Source organism: Hippopotamus amphibius, chromosome 12 (assembly GCF_030028045.1).
Source record: "Hippopotamus amphibius kiboko isolate mHipAmp2 chromosome 12, mHipAmp2.hap2, whole genome shotgun sequence".
NCBI lineage: Eukaryota > Metazoa > Chordata > Mammalia > Artiodactyla > Hippopotamidae > Hippopotamus > Hippopotamus amphibius.
Genome location: NC_080197.1, coordinates 4,671,088 through 4,696,163, shown reverse-complemented (window position 1 = coordinate 4,696,163; position 25,076 = coordinate 4,671,088). Strand labels below are relative to the sequence as shown.

At 41.8% G+C, this 25,076-nt stretch overlaps 1 protein-coding gene across 4 annotated transcripts in view; it reads left to right on the top strand.

Annotated features, from left to right (window-relative positions):
- RAB22A (RAB22A, member RAS oncogene family) overlaps positions 1-25,076 on the top strand; it is a 59,855-nt gene that overhangs the window by 5,560 nt on the left and 29,219 nt on the right. For 3 of the 4 annotated variants that reach the window (XR_009048446.1, XM_057702737.1, XM_057702736.1), the window contains exon 3: positions 23,909-23,990. Coding sequence is in view for 3 of the 4 variants with exons in the window: in XM_057702737.1 (XP_057558720.1) it covers positions 23,909-23,990 (82 nt within the window). In the remaining variant the exon portion in view is untranslated. Of the gene's footprint in view, positions 1-19,204; positions 21,055-23,908; positions 23,991-25,076 lie in introns of those variants that run through there. The other variant, XM_057702739.1, reaches the window with a different exon arrangement.

Here is a 25,076-nt window from a genome sequence, read left to right as displayed (position 1 = left end):
CGTTCTATACTGAGCTGTGATTGTCAGAAATTGAGCATCTGTATGTATAGTGTACTTTTCGTGAATTTTTTATTATGTCCCATTGATCTGTTTTTAATTGACTTACTGAAGTATAGTTTACATGCAATAAAATGCACCCATTTTTAGTGAGCATGTTGATGAATTCTGACAAATTTATACCTGTGTGAGGTCGCCGCTGCAGTCAAGATGTAGAACACTTCCACCACCCCAGTCTGTTCCCTGTCCCATCCTGTACTCATCGCTGCCCTACCTCTGGCTGCAGGCAACCACTTACACGCTTTCTGTCACTATAAATTATATGGAATTTTCAAATTTCAATTTTGTTACTAATATATAGACATAAGATTGATTTTTACATATTGACCTTGTGTCGTGTGACTTTGCTAAATTCAGTTAGTTCAGGCACCTTTTTTTAATAGATTCCTTGAGATTTTCTTAGGTGCACAATCATTCATCTGAAATAAGCAGTTTTATTTCTTTCTTTCCAATCTATATGTCTTTTATTTATTTTACTTGCCTTATCACATGAGCTGAGACCACCAGTACTTGGAGAAGTGGTAAGAGCAAACACCTTACCTTATTCCCAACCTTGGAGGGGAAAGCATTTGGTCTCTCCATTAAGTTGGATAGCTGGGCTCTAGGGTTTTTTATAGGTGCCCACTATCTGATTGAGAATGTTCTCGTCTGTCCCTAAATCAATGAGATTTTTTTAAATCAAGAATTGTGTTGAATTTTGACAGGTGGTTTTTTTCACCTTTTCAACTGTTCTTATACTTTTTCAGTCTTAAAATAGTGAATTACAACAATCTCTACTAAAATGTTAAGCCAGTGTTGCATTCCTCGGATAAATTTCACTTGGTTATTATCCTTTTTTTAATACATTACCGAATTTGATTTACTAAAATTTTGCTACGGATTTTTGCCTCCTACAGATGGATATTGATCTGTAGTTTTCTGTAATATCTTCCTCTAGTTTGGGTATCAGGGCCTCATAAAATAAGTTGGGAAGTGTCTTTTTTTTCTCTTCAGCCTTTTTGGAAGAGTTCATGTAGAGTTGGTATTATTTCTCCCTTAAAGGTTTGTTATAATTCACAAATTATACCAAATGAAGCCATCTGAGCAAGGAATTTTCTTTGTCAGAAAAATTTAGCTACCAGTTCAGTTTTTTTAATAGATATGAGCCTATTCAGTTTTTCCTGAATAAGCTTTGGTAGTTTGTGTCTTTCAAAGAATTTGTCCGTTGTATCTGTTTTTTAATTTATTGGCATAAAGTTGTTCGTAACATTCCTCTATTATCTTTTTAATGTCATTAGGATCTCTCCGGCTATAAGTTTAGCAATTTTAATGGTCTTCTACCAGTTTTTTATTTCATTACTATTTCACTGTTTTCCTTTTCATTGATTTTTGCTTTTATCTTCATTTTTTTCCTTTCTTTGCTTAATATGGCTTAATTTCTTCTTTTTTAGGTTTTTAAGGTAGAAGTGTAGAATATTGATTTTAAGGTGTTTTACATATGTGCGTTTAATGCAGTTAGAACTGTAGATTTCCCTATAAGTGCTTGTTTGAGTGAATCCCACAGATTTTGATATGTTGTGCTTTAGTTTTCATTTAGTTCAAAGTATTTCTTTCCCTTGTGACTTGTTTGACCTGTTAGTTGTTAGAAGTATGTTTTCTAACTTCCAATTATTTGGGGATTTTCCAGAAATTTTCAGTTAGTATTGATTTGTAGTTTAAATCCATTGTGGTCAAAGAACATACTCATTATTATTTCAAACCTTTTATGTTTGGCATTTGTTTCATGGCCTATAATATGGTCTTCATGAATGTTCCATGTGTATCAGAAAAGAATGTGTTCTGCTACTGTTGTGTGGTGTTTTCTGTAAATGTTAAGTAATCGGCTTGGCGAATAGCACTGTTCCTGTCCTGTGTAGCCTTAACTGATGTTTTCCCTGTCATTTGCAGTGAAAGGAGTGTTTGAAATCCAACCCTAATTGAAGATTTGTCTAGTTCTGTTTTTAGTTTAATCAGTTTTTGTTGATGTGTTTTGAAGTTCCTGTTATTGAGTGTATCTACATGTAGCATTGTTATTTTTCTTGATCACTTGACCCCTTCACTATCATGAAATGTGCCTCTTTTACCAGGACTAGTAACAGTCCTGATTCCGAATCCTACTCGGTCTCATATGAATACAGGCTCTTCAGTTCTCTGTTGGTCAGTGTTTGCATATCTTCTCCCATCCGTTTACATTTAACCTATTTATATGTGTATATTTAAAGTGAGTTTCTTGCAGACAGCATTATGGGTCCTGCCTTGTAATTGGAGTGTTTACACCTACTCTGTCTAATACAGTTGCTGGTAGCTACATGTGACTATCCGAACTTGTTAAAATTTAAAATTCAGTTCCTCGGTCACACTAGCTACCTTTCAAGTTCTCATTGTAGAAAGTTCTGGGAGGCTCTGTTGTATAGTACTGGTTTAGACCATTTTTATTTTTTATAATTATCAATATGGTTTGGCTTAAATCTACTATCTTGCTGTATTTTTCTACTTGCCCCATGTTAATGGTTCCATTTTATCTCCACTGTTATCTTGTTAGCTTTACTTCTGTTATTTTAGTGGTTGCGCTAGGATTTACGATATACTTCTTTAATTTATCAGCCTACCTTCAAATAATATACAATTTCACATATAGTATGAGAACCTTACAAGAGTAGTTTCATTTCCCCTCACTCATCCTTTGCGTTGTTATTGTCATGTATTTTACTTCTGCGTGTTATAAAATCCACAATACACTTACTTTTTGTCTTAGTCAGTGATCTTTTAAAGAGACGATCCGTCTTTTTTTCTCGGTCCTTGTGTCACAGTTTCTTAATTCCTGTGTCTTTGTAATAAGTCTTAATGTCCAGTGGTATGAGTACTTCTGTGTTATTCTTCAGTAATTTCTTGGCTGTTCTTGGCCTGTTACATTTGCATGTAAACATCAGTGTTATCCGTTTTTACACACACCAACACACTGATTCCCACTGTGTTTTTGATTGACATTCCATTGAATTTATAGATTGGCTTGGAGAGGAATGACATCTGTGTGATACTGCATCTTCAGTATATGAACATAGATTATTCTTCCACATCTTTTCTAAGCATTTTTCTGTTTTTCTGTATAGTGCACTCGCACATCTTTCGTTAAATTTAATCCAGGGGGTTTGATGTTTCCGTGCAGTTTTCTGCTGTTAATGTGCTAAATAGTATTGCTGTGAAATAGCTTTGTTTCTAATCCTTAAACTTTTTGTGTCTTTTATTGAGTTGAGTAGGATCTCCAGTACAGTGTTGAGTAGAAATGGTCGTACTGGGTATTCTTATCTTATTCTGATCTTAGCAGGAAAGCTGTCACTATAATACCATTAAATATGTTTGCTGTAGGGTTTTTGTACATACACCTTATCTCATTATAGTGTCCTTTTCATCATATGCTGGAGTTTGGTTTGTTCTGTTTTGTTTTTAACATGAATAAGTGTGGAATTTACCAAAGATTTTTCTACATTTATTGGCTTGATCACGTAATTATTCTTTTATGCTGTTAATGTGGTAAATAACATTTTTGAATTTTCATGGAATAAATCCACTTAGATTGTGATATTGTTATTATTTTACACATCACTGGCTTTAGTTTACAGTGTTTTTTTTAGGACTTACATTTGAGTAAGGTTGCCTTTCTATAATGTACTTGTCAGATTTGGTATGAAGGTTTTGCTTCTCTCATAAAACTAGTTGAGAAGCTCTTCTGTGGGAGAGTTTGTATAAAATTGCTCTTGTTTCTTCTTTAAATGATTAGTAAAACACATGTGGGCTGCGAGTTGCCCTTGTGTAATAGAGTTTAAGGAGTCAGTTTCTTTCCTAGTTGTAAGATTATTCATTTTCAAATTTTCTATTTTTTGTATCGATTTTGATAGATTGTGGTTTGTTGGTTTGTTTGTTTTAAGGATTTTGACTCTCTTCATATACTTTTCCCAATTTATTGGCATAAAGATGTTAAGACTTTATACTTTTTACATTTTACGTATATCCCCTCTATATTTCTGATTTTGTCTTTGGTCAGCTCTACAGTATTTCTCTTTATTTCCTTAATTCCTGCTCATATCTTTATAGTTTCTGTCCTATTCAATGTGCTATTCTTTTTCTAACTTCTTGGTATAGATGATTCTATAACTGATTTTCAGTCCTTATTTTCAGTTGTATTCCTTATGTTTTAAAACCTTAGCCATGGCTTTTGCTGGATCCAACGGATTTTTATATATCATCATTTCATTGTCATTCATTTCAAAATATTTTCCAGTATGTATTACGATTTCATCTTTGATCTAAGCATCATTTAGATTGTCTTTGTTGATTTCCAAATATAGGGAAATTTTCTAATTAACTTTTTTTTAGTGATTACTGGCATAACTGTACTGAGAGGAGAGAACCTATTTAAATCCTTTAATTTCTGATACAATTTGCAATTTACCCAGCATGTGTTGATTTTGGTAAACATTTCATATGTGTCTGAAAAGATTGTATACTTTGCAGCTGTTATTTGCCATGTTCTGTGAGTGGAATCAGGTCTAGTTTATTAATCGTGTTGGTCATTTCTTCTGGCTTTTTGATCTGTCCAAATCCATCAGTTACTAAAAGATTAGTGGGTTAAAAATCTCCCGCGATGGTTGTGTATTTGTTTATCCTTTTTGTTCTGTCAATTTTACTTTATCTGTTTTGCAGCTACATTAAGTACTTATAAATCTAGAATTTTATATCTTACTGATAGTACAAACCTTCTAACATTGTGAAATGTACTCTTTAGCTGTGGGATTGCATTTTGCCTTGAGGTATAATTGTGTCTGTTACTATAACAACACTGTGTCCCTTGGTCAGTATTTCCATGGTGCATCCTTGTCTCATCCTTTTTTTAACCTTTCTGTATCTTTCTGTTTAAGGTGGGTTTCTTGTAGGCAGCTTATGATTTGAATTTGATAAAGTATATTCCATATAACTGCCACCTAATCAAGATCCAGAAATTTTCATCATCTCAGAAGTTTGTTTCTGTGAGTCCTACTCCCTATAACTGACCACTGCTAACCTCAATCATTGCGTTAATTTGCCTGTTCTTGCATTTCATGTAAATGAAATAGTACAGAAGACACTCTTCGGTGTCCTATTTCTTCCTCATAAAACGATGTTTTGGAGATTCAACCATGTTGTTACATGTATCATAGTCCCTTTTTTTAATTGGTGACTAATGTTCTCTTTTATGAATAGATCGCAGTTTGTGTACCCACTCTCCTGGTTATGGACATCCAGGTTGTTTCCACTTTGGGGCTATTAGGAATATAGGTGCTGTGAACATTCTTTTACAACTCTTTTTGTAGACATAGGTTTTCATTTCCTTTGGGTAAATAACTAGTAGAATTTCTAGTTCATAGGATAGGTGCGTATATAACTTAATATGAAGTTGCCAAAAAGTTGTCCAGAGCGGTTGTATCATTTTCCCCTCCCACCTGCGATGTATAGAAGTCCAGTTGCCCTGCATCCTCACCAGTATTTGTCTTTTTAACTTCAGTTATTCTAGTGGAGAAATGGTATCTCATTGTGCTTTTAATCTGATTTCCCAGATGACTAGTAATGTTAAGCATTTTTCACGTGTTTATTTGACATTCATGAATCTTTTATGAAGTCACTGCTCAGGTCTTTTGCCCATTTTTATTTGGGGTTTTTGCCTTGTTTCTTACAGGCTTGTAGAAATTCTTCACATAATACACATAAAACTCTTTTGTCAGGTATATTTATTGTGAATATTTTCTTCCATTCCGTGGCTTGCCTTTTCATTTTCTTAATGGTGTCTTCTAATGAGGAGTTTTAATTTTAATGAAGTCCATGTTATCAGTTTTGTCTTCTTGGGTTCATGCTTTTTTGGTCCTCTCTAAAGAAGTGCTGCTTGTCCTACGTTCTCAAAGATATTCTCCTATGCTTTCATCATAGTTTTAGCTTTACTTTGAGTTCTTTGATCCATCTCAGATTAACTCTTCTGTACTCTGAGGTAGAGGTAAGAGTCATTATTTTCTCGTGTGATTATTTAGTTGTCCCAACATCATTTGTTGAAAGACTTTCTTTTTCCCATGGAGTAGCCTTGGCATGTTAATAAATTATAATATCGAGTTTTCTGTCGTGAATGTGCTCTTTCTCCATTTACTTTTGTCTCCTTTAATTTGTCAATGCATTGTTTTGTAGATTTCAGTGCAGGAGACTTAAAATATTTTTTTGTTAGAAATTTTTCCTAAATATTAATGTTTTTTAAACTATTGTAAATGGAATTGTAATTTTTTATTTTATTTGCAATGGATTGTTACCCATATATAGAAATATCATTGATTTTCTGTATTGACCTTATATACTTTAATCCTGTTAAATTCATTTATTCTGATAGCTATCTCGTACAATCCTTAAGAATTTTTACATAGTTGATCATGTTGTCTGAGAATAAAGTCAGTTTGACTTCTTCCTTTCAATTTTTCCGGTACCTTGCTGCATTGGCTAGGACCGCCAGTACCATATTGAATAATTGCCTTTTCCCAATCTTAGTGGGAAAACATTCAACATAATACTATTAAGTATGATGTTAGTTGTGTAGGGTGCCCATTATTAAGATAAGGAAGCTTCCTTTCTCTGGTTTGCTGAAAGCTCTTTTTAAATCAAGAATGGGTCTTGAATTTTGTCTTAATACTTTTCTTCGTCTGTTAGATGATAATATGGTTTGTCACTGCCTTTTTCTCTTAATGTGGTGGGCACCTGTTCATTATCAACTGCTAAGCAGCACGTTATCCCAACACTTAGCCGCTCGAAACAACAAACATTTATTATCCATATTTCCTATGCATCAGAAACCAGAGTGGCTTAGCTGGTATGGTTCTAACTCAGAGTCTTCTGTGGTGTTGTAGTCAGGATGTCCCAGTCAAGTTGGGGCTGCAGTCATTGGAAAGCTTGGCTGGGGTTGAAGAATCTGCTTCCAAGGTGGCACACTCACATGGCTGTTGGCTGGAGGCCTCAGTTCCTCAGATCTTCACCATGTGGGCTTCTCCACAGGGCTGCCTGAGTGTCCTCACAACAGGGCAGCTAACTTTCCCCGGGGCAAGTGACCCAAGGGAAAGCAAGGAAGAATCTGTAGTATTTTTATGACCCCTTAGAAGGGAGTTACTAAGCCCATCACAGACTCACAGGGTACAGTATTAAGCTTCACTCTCTTGCACGAAGGAGTATCAAAAGGCAAAAAATGAACATATTTTGTAACTACCACAATTACATTCATTGAATTTCAAAAGTTTAATCATCCTTACTGTATGTAATTGTGTTGCGAGTAAACATCAGACAAACTCAGATTGAGAAACGTTTTACAAAATGATAGGTGCATAATCTTCAAAACTCTCAAAGTTTAAAACGTCAAGGAAAGACTAAGAAGCTGACCCAGACTGAAGGAGACTGAAGAGTCATGACAGCTAAATCCAGCATGTGTTTTGAACTGGATGTTTACCAAAAAGGATATTATTAGGACAATTGGCAAAACTCAAATGGGCTCTGAGGAACAGACGGTAGTAATGTGTCAGTGTTAATTTCACAGTTTTGATTATCTTATTCTGCTTATGTGGGAGGATAGTCTTGTTTGTAGAAAATGTCCCCTAATGTTCAGAGGTAATGAGGCAAGTTACTCTCAAATGGCTCAGGATAAATAAATTCTGTACTTGTAAATTAGAGACTGTTTCAATTTTTTTTTAATTATGGCTCTTTTACTGTAAGTAAAGATATTAAAAGACAACTGGCTGCCTGGTGTAAAACCGTATAACATTGAGTTGTTGAGGCCCTCTTCACCTCACACGCAGCCTCCATGAGCCTGGGTCACCGCACCACTCCACCACATGTGCCTACCTGCTTCGCCCACCTCATGTAAGCGCCTCTGAGACAGAGTAATTATTCAGGATAGGAAAAAAAAAGGAATGCGCAAAACTCATTTCTTTTTATTTTGCACACATATTACAACTTCCATTGCTCTTCATTGCTTCCTGGAGAGTGAGTTTTCCTCTGATGTCATCCCCTTCCACTTACAGAGCTGTGTTAGCATCCCATGTGCTCTCAGGGCTGCTGGAGGCAGATTCCCTCCACTTTTGTTTATCTGAAAAGGCCTGTATTGCATCCTTGCTTTAAAAGGATATTTTTGCTAGATAAAAATTTCTGGATTTTTTTCCCCTTTTTGTATTTTGTTGGTTTTGTACCACATAATGATTTGATATTGGACCATATTGTGAAATGATTACACAATAAGTTTAGTTAACATCCAGTCACCACACATAGTTAGAATTTATTTTTTCTTGTGATGAGAGCATTTAGGATTTACTCAGCAACTTTCAAATATACAGTACAGTGTTATTAACTATAGACATCAGGCTATACATTACATGGGTGAAATGAGTGAAGGTGTCAGAGGTACATACTTCCAACTATATAATAATAAGTCCTGGAGGTGTAATGTACAAATTGTTTTCTTTCAGCATTTTGAATGTAGTTTTCTCTTGTATTCTGGACTCCGTGGTTCCTGTTGAATGGCCTGTCGTCATCCGTAGCACTGTTCCCCTGTAGGTAGCAAATCTCCTTATTATTTGCCTGCTTTAAGATCTCTTTATCTTTTTTAATTAATTTTTATTGCAGTATAGTTGATTTACAATGTTGTATTAGTTTCTGCTGTACAATGAAGTGAATCAGTTATTCATGCACATACATCCACTCTTTTTAGATTCTTTTCCCATATAGGGTCATTACAGCATATTGAGTAGAGTTCCCTGTGCTATACAGTAGGCTCTCACTATTTATCTAGGGTCTCTTTATCTTTTGTCTTCAGCAGTTTACTGTTGTGTGCTTGGTGCTTGGTTTACTCTGGGGTGACTGAGTTGCTTGGATTACAAATATGATTGTTTGGGACATTTTCAACCATTATTTCTTTAAATATTTTGTCTACCCCATTCTCTTGCTCCACCTATAGGATTCCAGTTACTCATGTATTAAACTGTTGGATATTATCTCACAGGTGACTGAGACCGGGGTTTTGTTTTGCTTTGTTTTTGTCTTTCTATTCTCAAAAGCACGTTATTTGTATTGATCTGTCTTTAAGTTCAATTGATCCTTTCTTCTCCTGTCTTTTAAGCACATCTACTATATTTTTTTCACTTCAGATACTGTCTTTAATTCTAGAATCTTTGTTTTTTATATTTTGTAAGCTTATCTGTTCACTCAGTGTGACTCTTTAAGTCCTAATTATATTGATAATAGCTTTTAACCACGCGTCTGCCAGGCCAGCATCTGGATCAGCTCAGGATCTGTTGCTCTTTACTCTTTTTTTCTCTTGGCCTTGGGTCACGTGTCTCTGCGTTTGTAGTGGCTTTTCTGTGATTATTATTGTATACTGAATGTTGCAGAAGATGTGTTGTAGGGATTTTATATTCTCTCATCTTCTGAGTAGTGCTGAGTTTTGTTTTAGCAGAAAGTTAAACTATGGGCTAATCATGTTGCGCTTGTAGAAGCTTGCTTTTACAGTTGTTAGGATGGTTCTTTTGAAGTGTTGTCTTTAGCCTCATGACAAATCCTTGTTCCTGGGACAGTCTTTACTTCTGAAGTGTGGCCTATCTGGGTTTTCATTCAGGGTGTTCGCTGGGCGCTGTAATTTGGCAGGATTCAAACTTCCAACTCTTTCTCTGCCACAGAAGGCAGCAGCTGGAATCTCTGCTCAGCTTTCTCAGCCTTCCATTGTGGCTGTCCTTGGAGTCTCCCCACACGGTGCGGTTTAGTCACCGTGGGTTTGAAGAGACTTGATGTATAAACATGAGGCTCCCTCTGCAGCATCTTCCTTTCCAGGGCATCCCCTCCCCGTTTCCAGCCACACTGGGAGCCCTGAACCCCGTCCTCCAGCGGCGGCCCTGGTTTTCTGCCTGACAAGTTGGCGAGGGTTCTCCCGGTGCGGGCTACCACCGCTGTGCGTGGACTCAGAGCTCCCCTACTTTGACTTTTAATTTGAGTATTTAATTATTTTACTTTTAATATAATTACTGATGTGTTTATGTTTAAACACTGCAATTTTACACTTCGTTTTTTATTTACCCTGTCCCGTGGGCTTTTGGGTTGTATTCTGTCTTGTTTTGTTTTTAATGCCGTATTTCCCCCTTTGTTACCTTGGTAATTATGCATTCTTTAATCGCTCTTTAAGTGTTTACTCTAGCAATTACTTTATGCATCCTTGAGTTGAGTCTAATATAAATTACTTTCACCACATTCCAACAATGCAAGGATTCAAATCCAATTTCTGTTTCCTGCATTTTATGTTTTAGTGTATTTTAATTCTAGACCTCATAGGACCTTGATTATTGTTATGCAGTCAACATTCCTGTCAGTTTTCTCCACATGTTTACTCTTCCTATTGCCTTACATTCCTGCCTGCATTTCTGACCTTCCCTCTAGGATTATTTACTTCATTCTGAATAACACCATTTCATATCTCCTTTACTCCACTCTCCTGGTGCTGGGTTTTTTGTCTGAAAATGTCTTAATTTCATGTTTTTTTAAATGGAGCTTTTATTTACCTACAGTAAAATGTGTAGTTCAGTGAATTTTTACCTTGTGCTTGTTTAAGTGCCATCAAGCTATAGCACATTTCCATTACCCCAGAAAGTGCCCTTCCTGGTATACCCCCCCCGCCCCTGCCCCTAACCACTGTCTGACTTCTAGCACCATAGAGTAAATATGTGTTTTTAAACTTCATATAAATGCAGTCTTACTATATGTACTCATTTGTGCTGCCTTCTTTTGCTCAGAATATTGTTTTTGAGATTCATCCATGTTTTTGCATTATGAATAGCTCTCTTTTACTGCTGAGTGGTATTATGTTACATGAACATACCACAGTTTATCTAGTCTCCTGTTGATGGACATGTCAGTGGAGTCCCATTTTTAAGCTGTTATGAATAAAGCTGCTGTGCAGATTTCTGTACAGCTTTCTGTGTGTGGATATGTACACATGGTACTCTTGAGTATATACCTAAAGGTAGAATTTCTGGTTCAAAGGCATATTTCTCATCTGTCCTTGTGTAACAGATTACCCTAAAATTTAGCAGCTTAAAACAACAATGAACACTTATTGGCTCACAGTTTTTGTAGGTCAGGAATTCAGGAGCAGCTTAGCTGGGCGATTCTGGCTCTTGCCATTCTGACCTCTCCATAGGGCTGCCTGAGTGTCCTCACAGCGTGGGAGCCCAAGAGGGAAGCCACGGTGTCTCTGTGACCTCACCTTCATTCTTGGTTACACGGGTCTGCTGCATTCACTGTGCACAAGGACGTGAACACCAGGAGTCAGGATCCTTAGGGCCGTCTTGGGGGCTGGCCACCACAATATGTTTTAAGGCATGTTTATAAGAACTTCCTGTTTTCCAAAGTGGTTGCGTGCTCTTTTCCATTCCTGCCAGCAGTGCATGACAGGTCCATTTGCTCCACATCTCCAACAGTTGTTTTTAATTTTAGCTATTTTGGCAGGTCACAATCATTTTTTGAGGTCTGTTTTCATTGGATGTAGAACTCTTGGTTTTCGGTTATTGTCTCTCAGGCCTTTGAAAATGTGTATGCCGTTTTCTTATGATTTCATCTGCTTTTATTGAAGTCAGGTGTCAGTCTCATTGCTCTCTCAATATTAATGTGTCATTTTTTTCTTCTGAGTGCCTTTGAGATTTCCTTTCCGTCTTCAGGCTGCGATATGCCTAGGTGAGGTTTTTGTTGTATTTATCCTGCTTGGGTTCATAGTATTTCTTGAACCCGTGGTTTGATGTCTTTCAAGTTGGAAAATTCTCAACCATTATCTCTTCAATATTGCTTTGGCTCCATTTTCTCTCCTTATATTCTCAGACTAATATTACATGTAGTTTAGGGTGTGTGTGTGTGTCTTATACTCTCTTCTGTATTTCCATTATTTTTTTCCTCCATGCCTGAGACTAGGTATTTTCTCCTAACCCTTCATCCAGTTTTTAATCTTTGAAACTTTTTCAGCTAATTCTAGTCTAATTTTAAACCTATCTTTATTCTTTATTTCAGTTATTTTTCTAAAGTTCTAGAATATCCAGTGGGTTTGTTTCTTTTAGTGTCCTCTCTGTTGAAATAACCACTCTAATCACTATTGCCACACAATGTTTTGTTACCTTCATAGTAAATATTAAAATCTATAATCATTTATCTGTTTATGTACTTATTGTCTGACCCCACCACTCCATAGTTCTGTGAGAAGAGGAACCTTATCCAAAATGACCACAGATATAGCCCCAGTGCCTTACCCTTAGTCATGTGCTCAATAAAAACATTGTTCTTTAATTATAAGATTTTTGCAATTGTATACAGTTATCGTCTCTATTTACCAACCTCTGATTCATTTCAGATCCTCCTCTTATCGGCTTCTGCCCTTTTACTCCACTGAAGCCACTGTTACAGAGTTTAGCATCACCTTGCAAATAGCCCAGTGCAGCCCATTTGTTACCTTTGTCTTCTCTAGAAACAGGTAGCTTTTTTTTTTTCTGCAGAGCCTCTTGTTACTGGGATACAGTTCTGATTCTCCTTCCTACCTCTTGGGATGGTCCTCCTTTTTCTGTTTCTTGGCCTTGGTGTCCACCCCTAAGATGTGGCAGCAGGGAGGATTTCTGCCACAGCCCTGGGTCTTCCCAGTTGATTTCATACATGCTCACAGCCTGGAGGGCCACCTCTCTCCAGTGAGTGCAGATGACTGCTGTTGTCACTGCAGGCACACATGGGCCTCCACATATTTGCCCCTGAACTCCCTCTCTCAACGCTCTCATCCCAGAGACCTCATCTCGCCTTGTCAGTGAGTCCACCACTGAATGTGAATTGGTACAGCCACTCCGAGCTTCAAGTTGTAGTGATACCATTGCTCATATTTTAGACTTTAAGTGTGATAACTTGATCCTTAAAACAACCCTGTGTGCTTACCATTCAGATATAAAAAGTCACAAGATAAATTTTTAAAAGCCCATTAGACATCTGAGCTCACAAAGAAACCTAAATGAACTAAACTTCAGAAAGTAACGAGCCACTCACAAGGGAGAAGTGACCCACGGCTGCTCTCCTTCCCTGCAGAATCAGGGACGGGGAGAAGCTGCCGTAGATGCGGCCCTTAGGCTGTCAACTGCAGGGACTTGAGGTGGCAGGTGAGCTCAGAGAAGCTTCTCTGAGGGAGTCCCTGCCTTCACTGGACATAGGGTGACAGCAGCCAGGGCACAGGGGTCCAGACGGGGAACTGGAAAGCCAAGAGAACTCCCCAAAACCTTGATCACATTTCCTGATCCTTCCTCTGCTGTGTCCAGTCAGCCATTAAGCTCATGTGATAAAATTTGTATTTAAAGTCGGGCCAGTAGACTGAACCACAAAGGGAAGAAAAGAGTTAACACCAACAGCAAAACGACAACTGAAATCTGTAGGATGGTATCAAGGCAGATTCACTGTAACTGTTTTTACTCATGACACTTCTTCCACCAAATGTGTAGGTTTTTTCCATGCCAGCAATCAGCTCTCCAGACAACTAGTGGGCGTCATTCGGTTCAATTAGTTTCTGACCCAAACTCCCTAGAGTTTGTGAAACTTCAGAGGTTCAGAGCTCAGGCCCACAAGGCTTCTTCTGTCTCTCCGGCTGCCAGTTGCCAGTGTCATATGCCCAGGGTACGCACACTTCTGTCTGACGTGGCTACAGAGCTGAGACATCCCCCCCAGACACACCCTCCACCCCTGTGAGGTTTGATCATTTGCTAGAATAGCTCACAGAACTCAGGAACATACTTTACTTACATTTATTGGTTTATTATAGAGGATACAAATGAAGAGTGAGGTGAAGAGGTCTGCAGTGCCAGAAGGGTCCCAAGCACAGGAGCTTCTGTCCCGTGGAGCTGGCATATGCCACCAGCCCAGAAACTCTTCAGAGCCTGTTGTTAAGGACTCGTTATGGAGGCGTAATCACTAGGCATGGCTGACCACATCAGTGGCCGTTGACCTTAACTCAGTCTCCAGCTCTTCTGCCATCCCCAGAGGATGCAGGGTGGGGCTGAACATTCCAACCCCCTTATCAAGACCTGGTCTTTGTGGCAACCTGCCATTTCTCCCACCCCCACCCCCCATCTGAACAAAAGACACTCCTCTCACTCAGGAATTCCAAGAGATTTAGGAGTTCTGTGTCAGAACCTGGGAACAAAGACCAAATATATATTTCTTATTATGCTGCACACACATACACATCATTGGCATCCCAGAGCGAAAGGAGAAAGAGAATAGAGCAAAAGAAATAACGCAAGACATAAAGGACAAGAACTTTCCAAAACTGATGAAAGTGATAAATGCACAAATCCAAGCGTATCTCCAGACGCCAGTCAGAATAAATACAAAACAGAAGAGCAGATCTTGACAGCAATGAAGAAAGTATCAGAAAACACATTGTATACTGAAGAACGGTGGTAAGAATTGTTACTGACTTCTCAACAGAAACCCTGGAGGCCAGAAGATAATGGCATGGCATCTTCAACACAGTAAATAAAGTGGGGGGGCGAGAGGGACCTGCTGAGCATGAATTCTACATCCAGCAACAAGGAAGGCGAATTAAAGACGTGCGCAGACAGAAGCTGAGAGAATTTGCCTACAGCAGACCCATGTCATGATAGATACTAAATGAAATTCTAAGAAGACTGTTGGCTTTTAAAACAAAAATAACAGTTGTATTACTGTGTTTATAACATATGAAGAAGCTGAATAGAAGGCAGCAAGAGCACAATGGGTGGGAGAGGAATACAGAAAATTAGATGGTTGTATATCTTCCGTTGTTCATAAAGTAGCATCATATTATGTGGACATAGACTGAAATTTAAAAATTCATTTTGTAACCGCTAGAAAAACCGTTGGAAAAAATAGACACACACAAAGAGGTATTGCTAAAGAGTCAATACGAGAGGAAAAAGAGAATACAGGGAAAAGTGTGATTTATCCAAAAGAGGACAGAAAAGGAGGAGCAGAGAAACAAGAGACAAATGCCAAAATGGGAAACTTAAAGTCAGTCGTGTAAATAATTACAGTGAATGTCAGTTTCCTTATTTCTAGCACATATTTTATAGACTCCATAGGGCGTTGTGCATTTCTACGTGCACTATCTTGATGATTATAAACATGGCCTCTGTGACAGTTTTTCTGTTTTTACGGTCTTTGTCCTTTTTTTTTCCATATTGTTTTGACTCAACCCTTCAGCACAGCGTGGAACAGAAGTGGTGAGAGTGGACGTCGATGCTTGTCGGAAGGCATGGCTGACATTAAAGCATGACAGCCACAATGTTAGGGAGCCCGTGGAGCAGCTAGAACGGGGAACGTTTCTGAGGGGAGTAGGAAATAGGATGACTGCTTTGAGGACTCTGCTCTGTTTTCATGTTAAGTTGAACGTACATCTAACTTATCAACTCAGCAACTCCACCCAAGAGGAGTTAAAATATATGTTGAGAGAAAGACTTGTACAAAAATGCCTTATTCATAATAGCCCAAAACTTGAAACAACCCAAATATCCCTCGACATAATAATGAGCAGAGTCTGATACCTTCATACAATGGAATTCCACGCAGCAGTAAAAAAGATTACCTACCAAGTAGTATAGATTCCTTTCAAAAAGTCATTAAATGAAAGAAGCTAGACACAAGAGTATATATCTTACATTAAATCCAAGGACAGTCAAAACTCATCTATGAAGTAGGAGTCAAAAATGGTTTGGCTGGGGTAGGTACAAGACTTAACTAGAAATGGGCATAAGGAAACTTTCTGGGATTATGGAAATGTTCTTTAGTGCAGTGTTACACGAGAATATGAAACGTTAAACCCTGTACTGCATTTTATTGTTCACTAATTATACTTTGGTAAAAAAAAAATATATATATATGTAATGTTTTAAAACCCTGTGTTATAGGTACTGAAGTTATTCCTGGTTTTCAAATAAGAGAACTGAGGCAAAGAGAGATTAATTGACTTGCCCAGTTGATTGCAAAATTGATAAACAGAGCCAGATAGTCTGGCTGAAAAGTCTGCACTCTTCATGAGAATGCTGTTGTCTCAGATCCTTGCCCAGAAATTCTACTTCTAGGACTTTATCCTTCAGATAAATTCACATACGTTCCAAACAACACGGTTAGTAACTGCACAAGGTTAGTCATCGCAGTGTTGTTGATTCACAGGGGTGTGATTATGTTATTTATAGTGTAATCACTGGATATAATATGATGAAGGGGGAAAGGCCAGCTTGAGAAAACTTTATATACTTATATTGGATGACCTCCTAGGTGTTGTGTAGAGTGAAAAACATCAAAGATATGTACTGTATTCTGCCATCTGGGTTAATAAGTTAAAGGAGGACACAGGGGAAACTGTATATACATATGCTTGTATTGATATAAACTGCAGGTGTATCTGAAAGGCAATCTAAGAAACGAAAGAGATAGTTTCCAGGGAGAAGAATTGAATGGCTGGGAGAGAGGGGCGCAACAGAGACATTTCAGTTCAGTAGACCTGTTATGTACATTTTGGGTCATGAAGCCTATGAGGGTATTACCTATTCCAAAAATTAATGAATATAGTTACAATTTGGAAATGACTGAAATAGCTCATCACACATACAGTTTCCTGAGCTGGCAGGAGCCTGTCTCAGGCTTCTTAGAACTGTCCGTCTCAGCAGGCCATACCTGTGGCTTTGGGGTATCAGCTTCAAAATGTCCCTTCCTGTCCGTCAGGCTACCCCATCTTTCTCTAGGATCGTTTCAGGGCCTCCTAGCTCACTTCCTTTCCTGTTTCCCTTTTCCATCGTGTGCCCTCCATCTGGTCCAGGCTCTCACAGTGTGTAGCATCCCCCAGGTTTGGCCTAGAAATCCATTCGACTTCTGCTCCGTAAGGCCCTTAAAAATAGACCTCCATCTCACTCATCCATGTGTTCTTAAGGGCTTGGTATCTGGCAGAAGGACCCCAAAGACGTGTTACGTGCTTCCAGAATTCAGCTTTCAAGCAGGTCTGATAACACCATCCCTTCCTCCCCCTCAGGGGCTCCTCCCTCTTTCGGCTGTCTTTCCCCAAACATCATCCTCCAGATGACTTCACATGGTGCACAGGTGGACGTTTTAAATTTATATTATTAAGTATTTTATTGTCTGTTAGAAAAAATAAAACTAGTCCATGAATGCTGTGGGGTTTTAATTTTACCAATATTATTGCTCAGACCAGTTTAAGTTAAAAAAAAAAATAGAAGCATGATTTTTCACAGTGTTCAGTCGTTGGTAATACAGACGGAACTTCGACGTGGCAGAAATGGTGGTGGTGAGGCCCTGGCCTGCGGGAGATGCTGACGCACAGGAAACGGGGCCTCACAGGGCAGCCGCCGCTCATCAGTGTGAGGATGCAGCATCTCGCTGACCTTCACCACCTGTCTGTGTGTCCCTGCCCTGCCTAGAGCCTTTTCTGTGGTTACCTGACTTCACTTGCCACCCCACCCCACCCCACACCACACCACTGCACCCCACCCCACCCAGGCTCACTGTCAGAACCACTGGGATTCTTCTCGCACATTCACCATTCTGTGCTTTCGTTCCTGCTGTTTCTCTTTATAGAATGTGATCCCCCCACCTTAGCTCCTGTTGCTGGGCCTCTGCTGGGCAAACTCCCGCTGTAAACTGGGTTCAGGTCAAACTTCAGCTCTTCTCATGAAATCCCCTAGTGTGTTAGTTTTCTGTTGCTGCTATAACAAAATATAGCAAATGAAGTCATTTGCCAGAGCACAAGTTTATTATCTTGTAGTTCTGGAAGTCAGAAGTCTGAAATCAGTTGCACTGGCTTAAAGTCAAGGTATTGGCAGAGCTGGTTCCCCCCAGAGGCTCTGGGGAGGGAATTGGCTTCCTTGCCTTTTGCAGCTTCTTGGGCTGCCTTTCATGCAGCCTCCCATACCTGGCATTGCTACTCTCTTGGGTACTTTTTTTTTTCAGTGTAGACAGTCTTTATTGACAGGTGTTAAGAGTGCAAAAATAGTAACAAATCCAGAAGGATGGAAAAGGAAGCAGGGAGTGGCTCTCCTCCCCCACATGAGGACCCTGAAACCAGGCCAGTGGGGTGGGACCTTGGCCACTTTAGGCCCAGCACCCTCTGGAAAAGAAGTGCCCTTGCAAGAGAGCTCCTCACAACACAGGGGAAGGGAGCTGCGCCCTGGAAGATGCCTTTCACCCATCTTCAGGGCACAGGATCCTGGGCTCCACCTCCATCTTACATCGCCTTCTCTGGCTCCAACTTTTCCTGGTCTCCTTCTGAGGCCCCTTATGATGCCATTGGGCCCATCTGATAATCCAGGATCCTCACCGCATCACAGGATTCTTAACCTAATCACATCTGTGAAAGTAACACATTCACAGGGTCTAGGATTGGGGTGTGGACATCCTTTGGGGGGGTGTTATCCATCCTCCCACACCTGGAGTCACCCCTCTCCCGGGGACTCAAATGTGGCTTTACCTCCAGGCTCCCACAACTCTCTATCCATCCTTCAGTATCTCGCTGAGTATCTGCCTTGTAATTATCTGTCACCTGACCCGTCTTCCCCCTGTGAGCCTCCTGGGGGCGGGGGTGGGGCTGCACCCATCCTGCCTGTCCAGAGTTCCTGCTGGTCAGAAGAAGGCACATGTTTGAGGGAGTTGACCATCCAGTGCATGACAGCCCTGATGTGCTGTGGTTCCAAGGGCAGGATTGGGGCCTGGCTGCCTGGCGAGGGTCCCTGCTGTGCCACTCACTTGCTCTGTCCCTTCCGTGCATTGTCTGCAAAGTGACGAATCGAACCCAGTCCAGAGGCTCACAGTGAGGACTGAATGGGGTCATGTGTGAGGGGCCGTCATGATCACTCGGTCAGGGCAGCTACTTCCATCTTTGTTGATTTTACTGTATATGATGTGAAAGGTTTTTCTTGACAAACTTAGGAAACTTAGGCTAACCTCTTTGTTATTAAATTTAATTATCTTTAGGCTTAAAGTAATGTTTTCCTTGATTTGAAGTATTTTCTGACTCAGGTGGGCTGGGCTGCCCAGAAGGGAGCCCTGTTCAGAGTGGTACGAAATGATACGTCAGCCCGCCGAGCTCTGAGGGATGTCTGAGAGACGGCAGAGTTCAGAGATGCAAATGACTGTGGAACCTGCGTGAGGAGCTGAGGTGCCTTCCTGACAAGGCACCACATGCCGTTATGAGGACGACAGCATCCCCGTGTCATTCCAGGAAGAGGGCTTGGAGTGTGATGCCCGGCACGCCTGTGCGCTGAGAGAGCCGAATAAGGCTGCTGCCATGAGAGGAAAGGCATTTGTGAAACACCATGTAGCAAGTACTTTCATTGGGAACATGTGCTCCTGCCAGAGGTCATGACTGCTTGGTGCCCATGAAAGTCATATTTTTAGAATGTCATGAAAAATGGAGAAGTATATGAAAGGCATTCTAGCTTTAGGAATGCTGGGAGGGATTTTAGATTAAAGAGGTAATAAGATCTGCCTAGGCAGAGTGAGGAGAGATGGCTTAGTAGTGAAAAATAAAGTTATCAGACAAGTAAGTGGCAAGCTGGAAAATAAAAGTGTATCATTTGAATGGCAGGAAGCCATTGCCTGTTTTTCAAAAGCAAGATATTGAAGTTATCATACCTTCCGCGTCATTTAACTTGAACGTTAAAGGAGTGATCCTGGAGTTGGAGCAACAGTGGGAGGGAGAAATTGTAGGAGTCCCGCTCAGAGATTAGGGTCCAATTTATGAGTTTATTTCAGGAGTTGAGGTTCAAGTGTAGGTTACCAGACAGTTCTCTGAGAGTGGATGGAAGTAACAGAGGACAAAGAAGAGCTGCAGACCAATGTCTTTTCCATGGAAGGCAGACACGATGTTCTGATTGAGAACTTGAAATTGGGCTGCTGTGGGGGTAGAGTGGAAATAAGCCCCGTGTTCACAGCCTTAAGTGTGAGATGCGGGTGAAGTGTCTGGATTGTGGAGCTGAGCTGAAGGCGGTCAGATTTAGAAAAGCGCTGTCCTCCACAGGTAAAAACCTAAAGCTATGGGACAGGATTCACTCTAGTGAGCCCTGCAGGAGGCCTTCTGCCCAAGGTCGGCCAGAGCTCAGAGGCCGTCTGGGACAGCTGAGGGGCGTCGCCCCCTGCCGTGTCTGGCCCTGATGCCAGGTATCATCACTATGTAGACTCACCAAATCCAAATGTTGAAGGGGAGGAAATGGTCCTTACAGGTGTGACAGGCCAAGATCTCAGGTTCTCAAAGATCAACAGAGATGCCTGCTGCAGTAAAGAGGCGTTGTGGGGCTCGGCGAAGAGAGGAGAGGCAGGCGTGATCATCCTGCCACAGCCACCCGAGCTGGGACCTGGAGGTGGGGAGACGCTTCTGCTTCAGCCATGAGCCGGCAGCAGAGAGCCCGTCCGGCGCCACAGCCTCTTCCTTAGCAGGACTCAAGGAGTCTAGGCAATGGAAGGACGCGGGAGTCCGTCACTGCACAAGACGCCCAGCTATCTCCTGGTGCCTGTTGGCTGGCCTCTGGGGGTGAGAGTGAGAGCTGGTGGCCGAGCAGGAGCAGGTCATGAGGACTTCCCTGGGCATGGTCAGCCCTGCTGGTGGCACCCCCTAGAGGCCACACACCTGGCTCAAGAGCCCCTCAGGTCTCCTCTAATCTCAGCACTCTGTCCTCCAGAAGCACATCTCGCTTTATGCTTTGGGGAGCGCTTGGCCCAGACTCCCTTCAGCTGTGGGCGTCATGGAAGGCGCAGTGGCCTATGGCAGCATGGCAAATGCTTTATCAGAGTTCCGGGATAGCAAGGAGGGAGGTGAAGAAGATACCCTGTTATGGAGGAGGACGTACAGCAAGGTCCCTACCTTCGTGGCACTTTTGCTTCTCATGGGTGAGTTAGGCATTGAACAGGTAAATTTTAAGATGGATAAATACAAAAGCCAGGCAGACGTCGTACAGACCTTGTAGCAGATGCCCTGAAGACGATGACGTGTGTGTCACAGGGTCAAGTTGGGGTGCGAAGCTGCCTGGCTTGGGTGGACCACACAGGTTTCTGTGATTGTTGGTATTTGAGCTGAGACCTAAAGCCTGAGGAGCATTTGGCTGGCAGGGAATGCATTCATGGAAAAGGAACAGTGAGCGTGAAGGTAGAAACAGGAACAGTTGGAAGGATTTGGGTCTGGGAGGAGGAGAAATCTGAGGACTGCAGTGGCCCAGTCAGGGGGTGCTGGGATCACAGTCAGAGCGTGGTGATGGGTGAAGCAGAGACAAGACATGGCTGGCTCGGCAGAGTCAGGAAGGTGGAAATCACAGCTGGTGCGAATGGAAATGTGTTTATTCTCAAGTTGGGAGGGTCGACGGGGGAACATGTTGGGGAACTTTGGGCTCATAACCTCTGTCTTCTCTGAGAAGGTCGAAACAAGCTGTCCCCTGGGAAAGAGGGGTCTTGGGCAGTGGTTGGGAGCTGGAAAAAAGCCATGGGAATGTGGGCTTGTTGCTGTGTGGAACGAGAGGCCCTCCTGAGGTGGGTCCAGCTGAAGTGGCATAGTCCTCACACGGGTCCTCACTGTTTTGTGACTCTCCTCCAGCAAGGCAACCACCTCACCGCTGTGCAGAAGCAGCAGTGAGAGAGGCTTTTCCAGGCGGTCGAGACAGAAGGACAGATAGGATTCCTACAGAACCGGCAGCACAGCCAGTGATGCCGGTGATGAAGGGACGAGAGGGCAGCTGTGTGGGTCCAGGACACTCAGGAGAGCGCTCCAGGCACAGCAGGCCTCGGTGCAGATGGGAGGAGCTGTCTTGAGAGCAGCCATGGGGGAGGGGGAAGGATGGTCTGGGGTTGCAGTTGGAAAGTTGGGTTCGATCCTTTAAGATCCTTACGTTGCATTGTAGCTGCCATCTTCTGTCTTTCTCCTGAGTCATGAGTCTGTGCTTTCATTAAAAGGGAAGCAGTTGGCAGGGAGGTTGGACTCCGTGAATTCTGATGCAGTCGTGAAACGTTTCCTTTGAATTGTTGCATAGACCTTTCTCAGCTTCTTGCCTTACTTGAAGCATAGTCCTTCTCATGTTCCTGGAGCAGCCAGAGTGGGTGTGTTGCATGCACTGGCCCCACCAGGTGTCTCTTGTCACTCTCATATCTAACACCGCAGCCGCACTTGGTGGAGAGTTGAGTTGCAAGCTCTTAGGACTAACTGCAAAGTCTAAACTAAAACTGTTCCTAGAGCTGCCTTTACATGATGAGAATAATAACAATAATATTTTCTATAGGGGTAGTACTTCACAATTAGCAAAGCACTTTCACATACGTCGTATCATTTACTCTTCACAACAAACAAGGCTTTTTGCATGCTTAGATCTTTCCTAAAGTGCAGAGTCATGGTGCACATCTCGTTTTCATCCTGGCGCATCACCAGAAGTTCTTCATGTGGTAAGCATTTATTGAGCACCTTCTGTGCGTAAAGCGCTTTACGAAGGATAGCACGGGGTACACCTCCAGGAACGAGATACCCAGGAAAGAGCCGCAACCCAGTAGATGTGACCTTGCTTCCTGGCGCACTCCTGCTTCCCTGTCACGGTCACTGCTTCGGAGGCTGCTCGCTAAACCGTACTTTTATATAAATATTACTAGGAATTCATTGTTTCGGAGTTTAAGTTTTTAAAACTAAGGATTCTGATACTTATCTAAGTTCAGTGATACTTCAGAAAGTCATTCTATCAATTTCAGCTTGCGCTTTCTTGAAAATTATGTATCTTTACTTGAAATATCTTAGAGATATTTGAGATCCAGCATATTTGAAAATGTCTAGCCCTTGAGTTGGTTGTCCTGATGAAGTGACCAGGGTGTGATTCCAAGTGTAGTCCTGTTCAGTGGAAAAGAAGACATAATCACCTCTGGGTTCCTGAGCCAGGCTGGGATGTGCTGAGCAGACTGGGAGACAAAGGACTTCCTAGGAGAGAGCTTTCTGGGTGAGGTGGGGAGTAGAGGGTAGTGTTGGAGCCAAGCGCAGGCCCAGGGCAGGACTCCCGAACCTGCAGTCAGGCGCCCCTAGAGGGTCCAGGCATGTGTCCTGGGCCACCGGAGCTCCTCACAGATTGTCCAGAAAGCACGAGACCCCCAGCCCCTGCCTTCAGAGGCCCCTGGGCAGAGTGGTCCCTCACAGAGAGCAGTAAGACCTGCACATCAGCACTCCTTTCCCCACTGAGGGCTGCGGGGCCCTGGGGCCTGATGAGGCCTGGAACACAGAGGCGGTGATCGGGGGCATCGCCTCTGCGGCTGTCTTCCTGATGCTTGTTTGGCATCTTGGTTTTATTAGCTCCCGTGTTCCACTAGCGCTTGGTGTGGTCGTGTGGTTTAGGAAGGGGGCGAGGGCGCACCTAAACGGCCTGATGCTTCTTACTAGCACGGTCATTTCCTGGACACAGTTTTTTCTCAAAAGTTTTCCCATGGCATCATCTTTTTGGAGAACAGCTTCTGTATACTACAAGGGAGGCTGATGTCAGGGTTGTCAAGTTATCTCTTGGCTCTTTTGTATGGAGCTTAGGCAGTCACAAGCCAAAACACCCTTCCTTCTTTGTGTTGGGCCGATGTGCCTAATGCTTTATCTTGACACAGAGTGTGCACCCAGCACAATTAGGATATCGTGTGGAGGGGGAGTCTGAGTGTGATGTCTAAGTGATGTTTCCTACTGGGGCTGGCAACGTGCTTTAAATAATTGTATTCTGATCATTTAGGTCTCTCTTTATAGGGCATCTTTTATGACCAAGACTGTCCAGTACCAAAATGAGCTACATAAATTCCTAATCTGGGATACAGCTGGACAAGAACGAGTAAGTCACTCTTTAATTTACTATGTGTTTTTCTGAGGCCCAAATTAAAACTCCAACAAAACCACCAGTTCCTGTCATTTCACATCACTCACCTCCCTTCTCTGCACTGGAGATACACGTCTTTTCGTTTGTGTGGGCCAGCCTTTTACTTTTCAGTTAGAACCTCAAAGTCCACTGATGGAGAGAGTGATAGTGGACACTGAGGGCATTTTTAAACGTTTTAGTGTCTTCAAGTAAATGCTGACTAACAGTCCTGATAAAACCCTGCTCAGATCATTGTGTGTAATTTGGGGCTCCATCCTCTAGTAAAGATATAAAAGAATTAGCGGTAGAAAGGGAAAGTGAAGCACATCTCATTTATAGCCGCCTTTAAAAGCTAAAGAGGGAACTTAAGCATACAAAGTTTGAGATTGAAGTGAAATGGATGAGCTAACACAGTGCCGTGCAATAGGCACGTAATAAATGCCTGATGATAAAGTTGTCCAAGGTGGTTGTCTGCCTCAGGAAGGGCCTGGACCAGAGGTGGGGCCAGGGCCACGGTGTCACTGTGCAGAATGGGATTTGGCGAAACCCACCCAAATTGGACGGGGTGGGAAGGTGGGGAAGGGACCGGATGCCTCGTTTTCCCTCTGGGCTGGAGTCTAATTTCCCTGTTGGGGTGTGTCTGGCAGCTACCCATTATACAGCTGCCATTTGATTTTGTTTTCAAACAGTATCATCAAAGCAGAATATGTGCTGGGTGCACAATGCTATCTTAAGCTCTTAAAAGTGTAGCGGAAGTAATCGGGAGAAGCAGTCTGTCCTCAGTCTTATCTGAGACAGCATAGATACTGCGAATGGTATAAAACCTGACAAGACTCATCACAGACAAGTGGAGGAAAACACAGCAAGCCATTACTATTGTCCTAGATGTAGACAGCATACATTTGTACAGATGTAACGTCTTAAGTTCGCCCTGTTTGGTTTCTTCTGGTTTTTTTGTTTTGTTTTTAATGCCGGATGTCACACCCTGCGTCCAGTTCCTTGTCTGAGACGCATCTGCTTAGTCTCTGGCCCCCACTGCTTCTACACTGTTTGGGCCGTGCA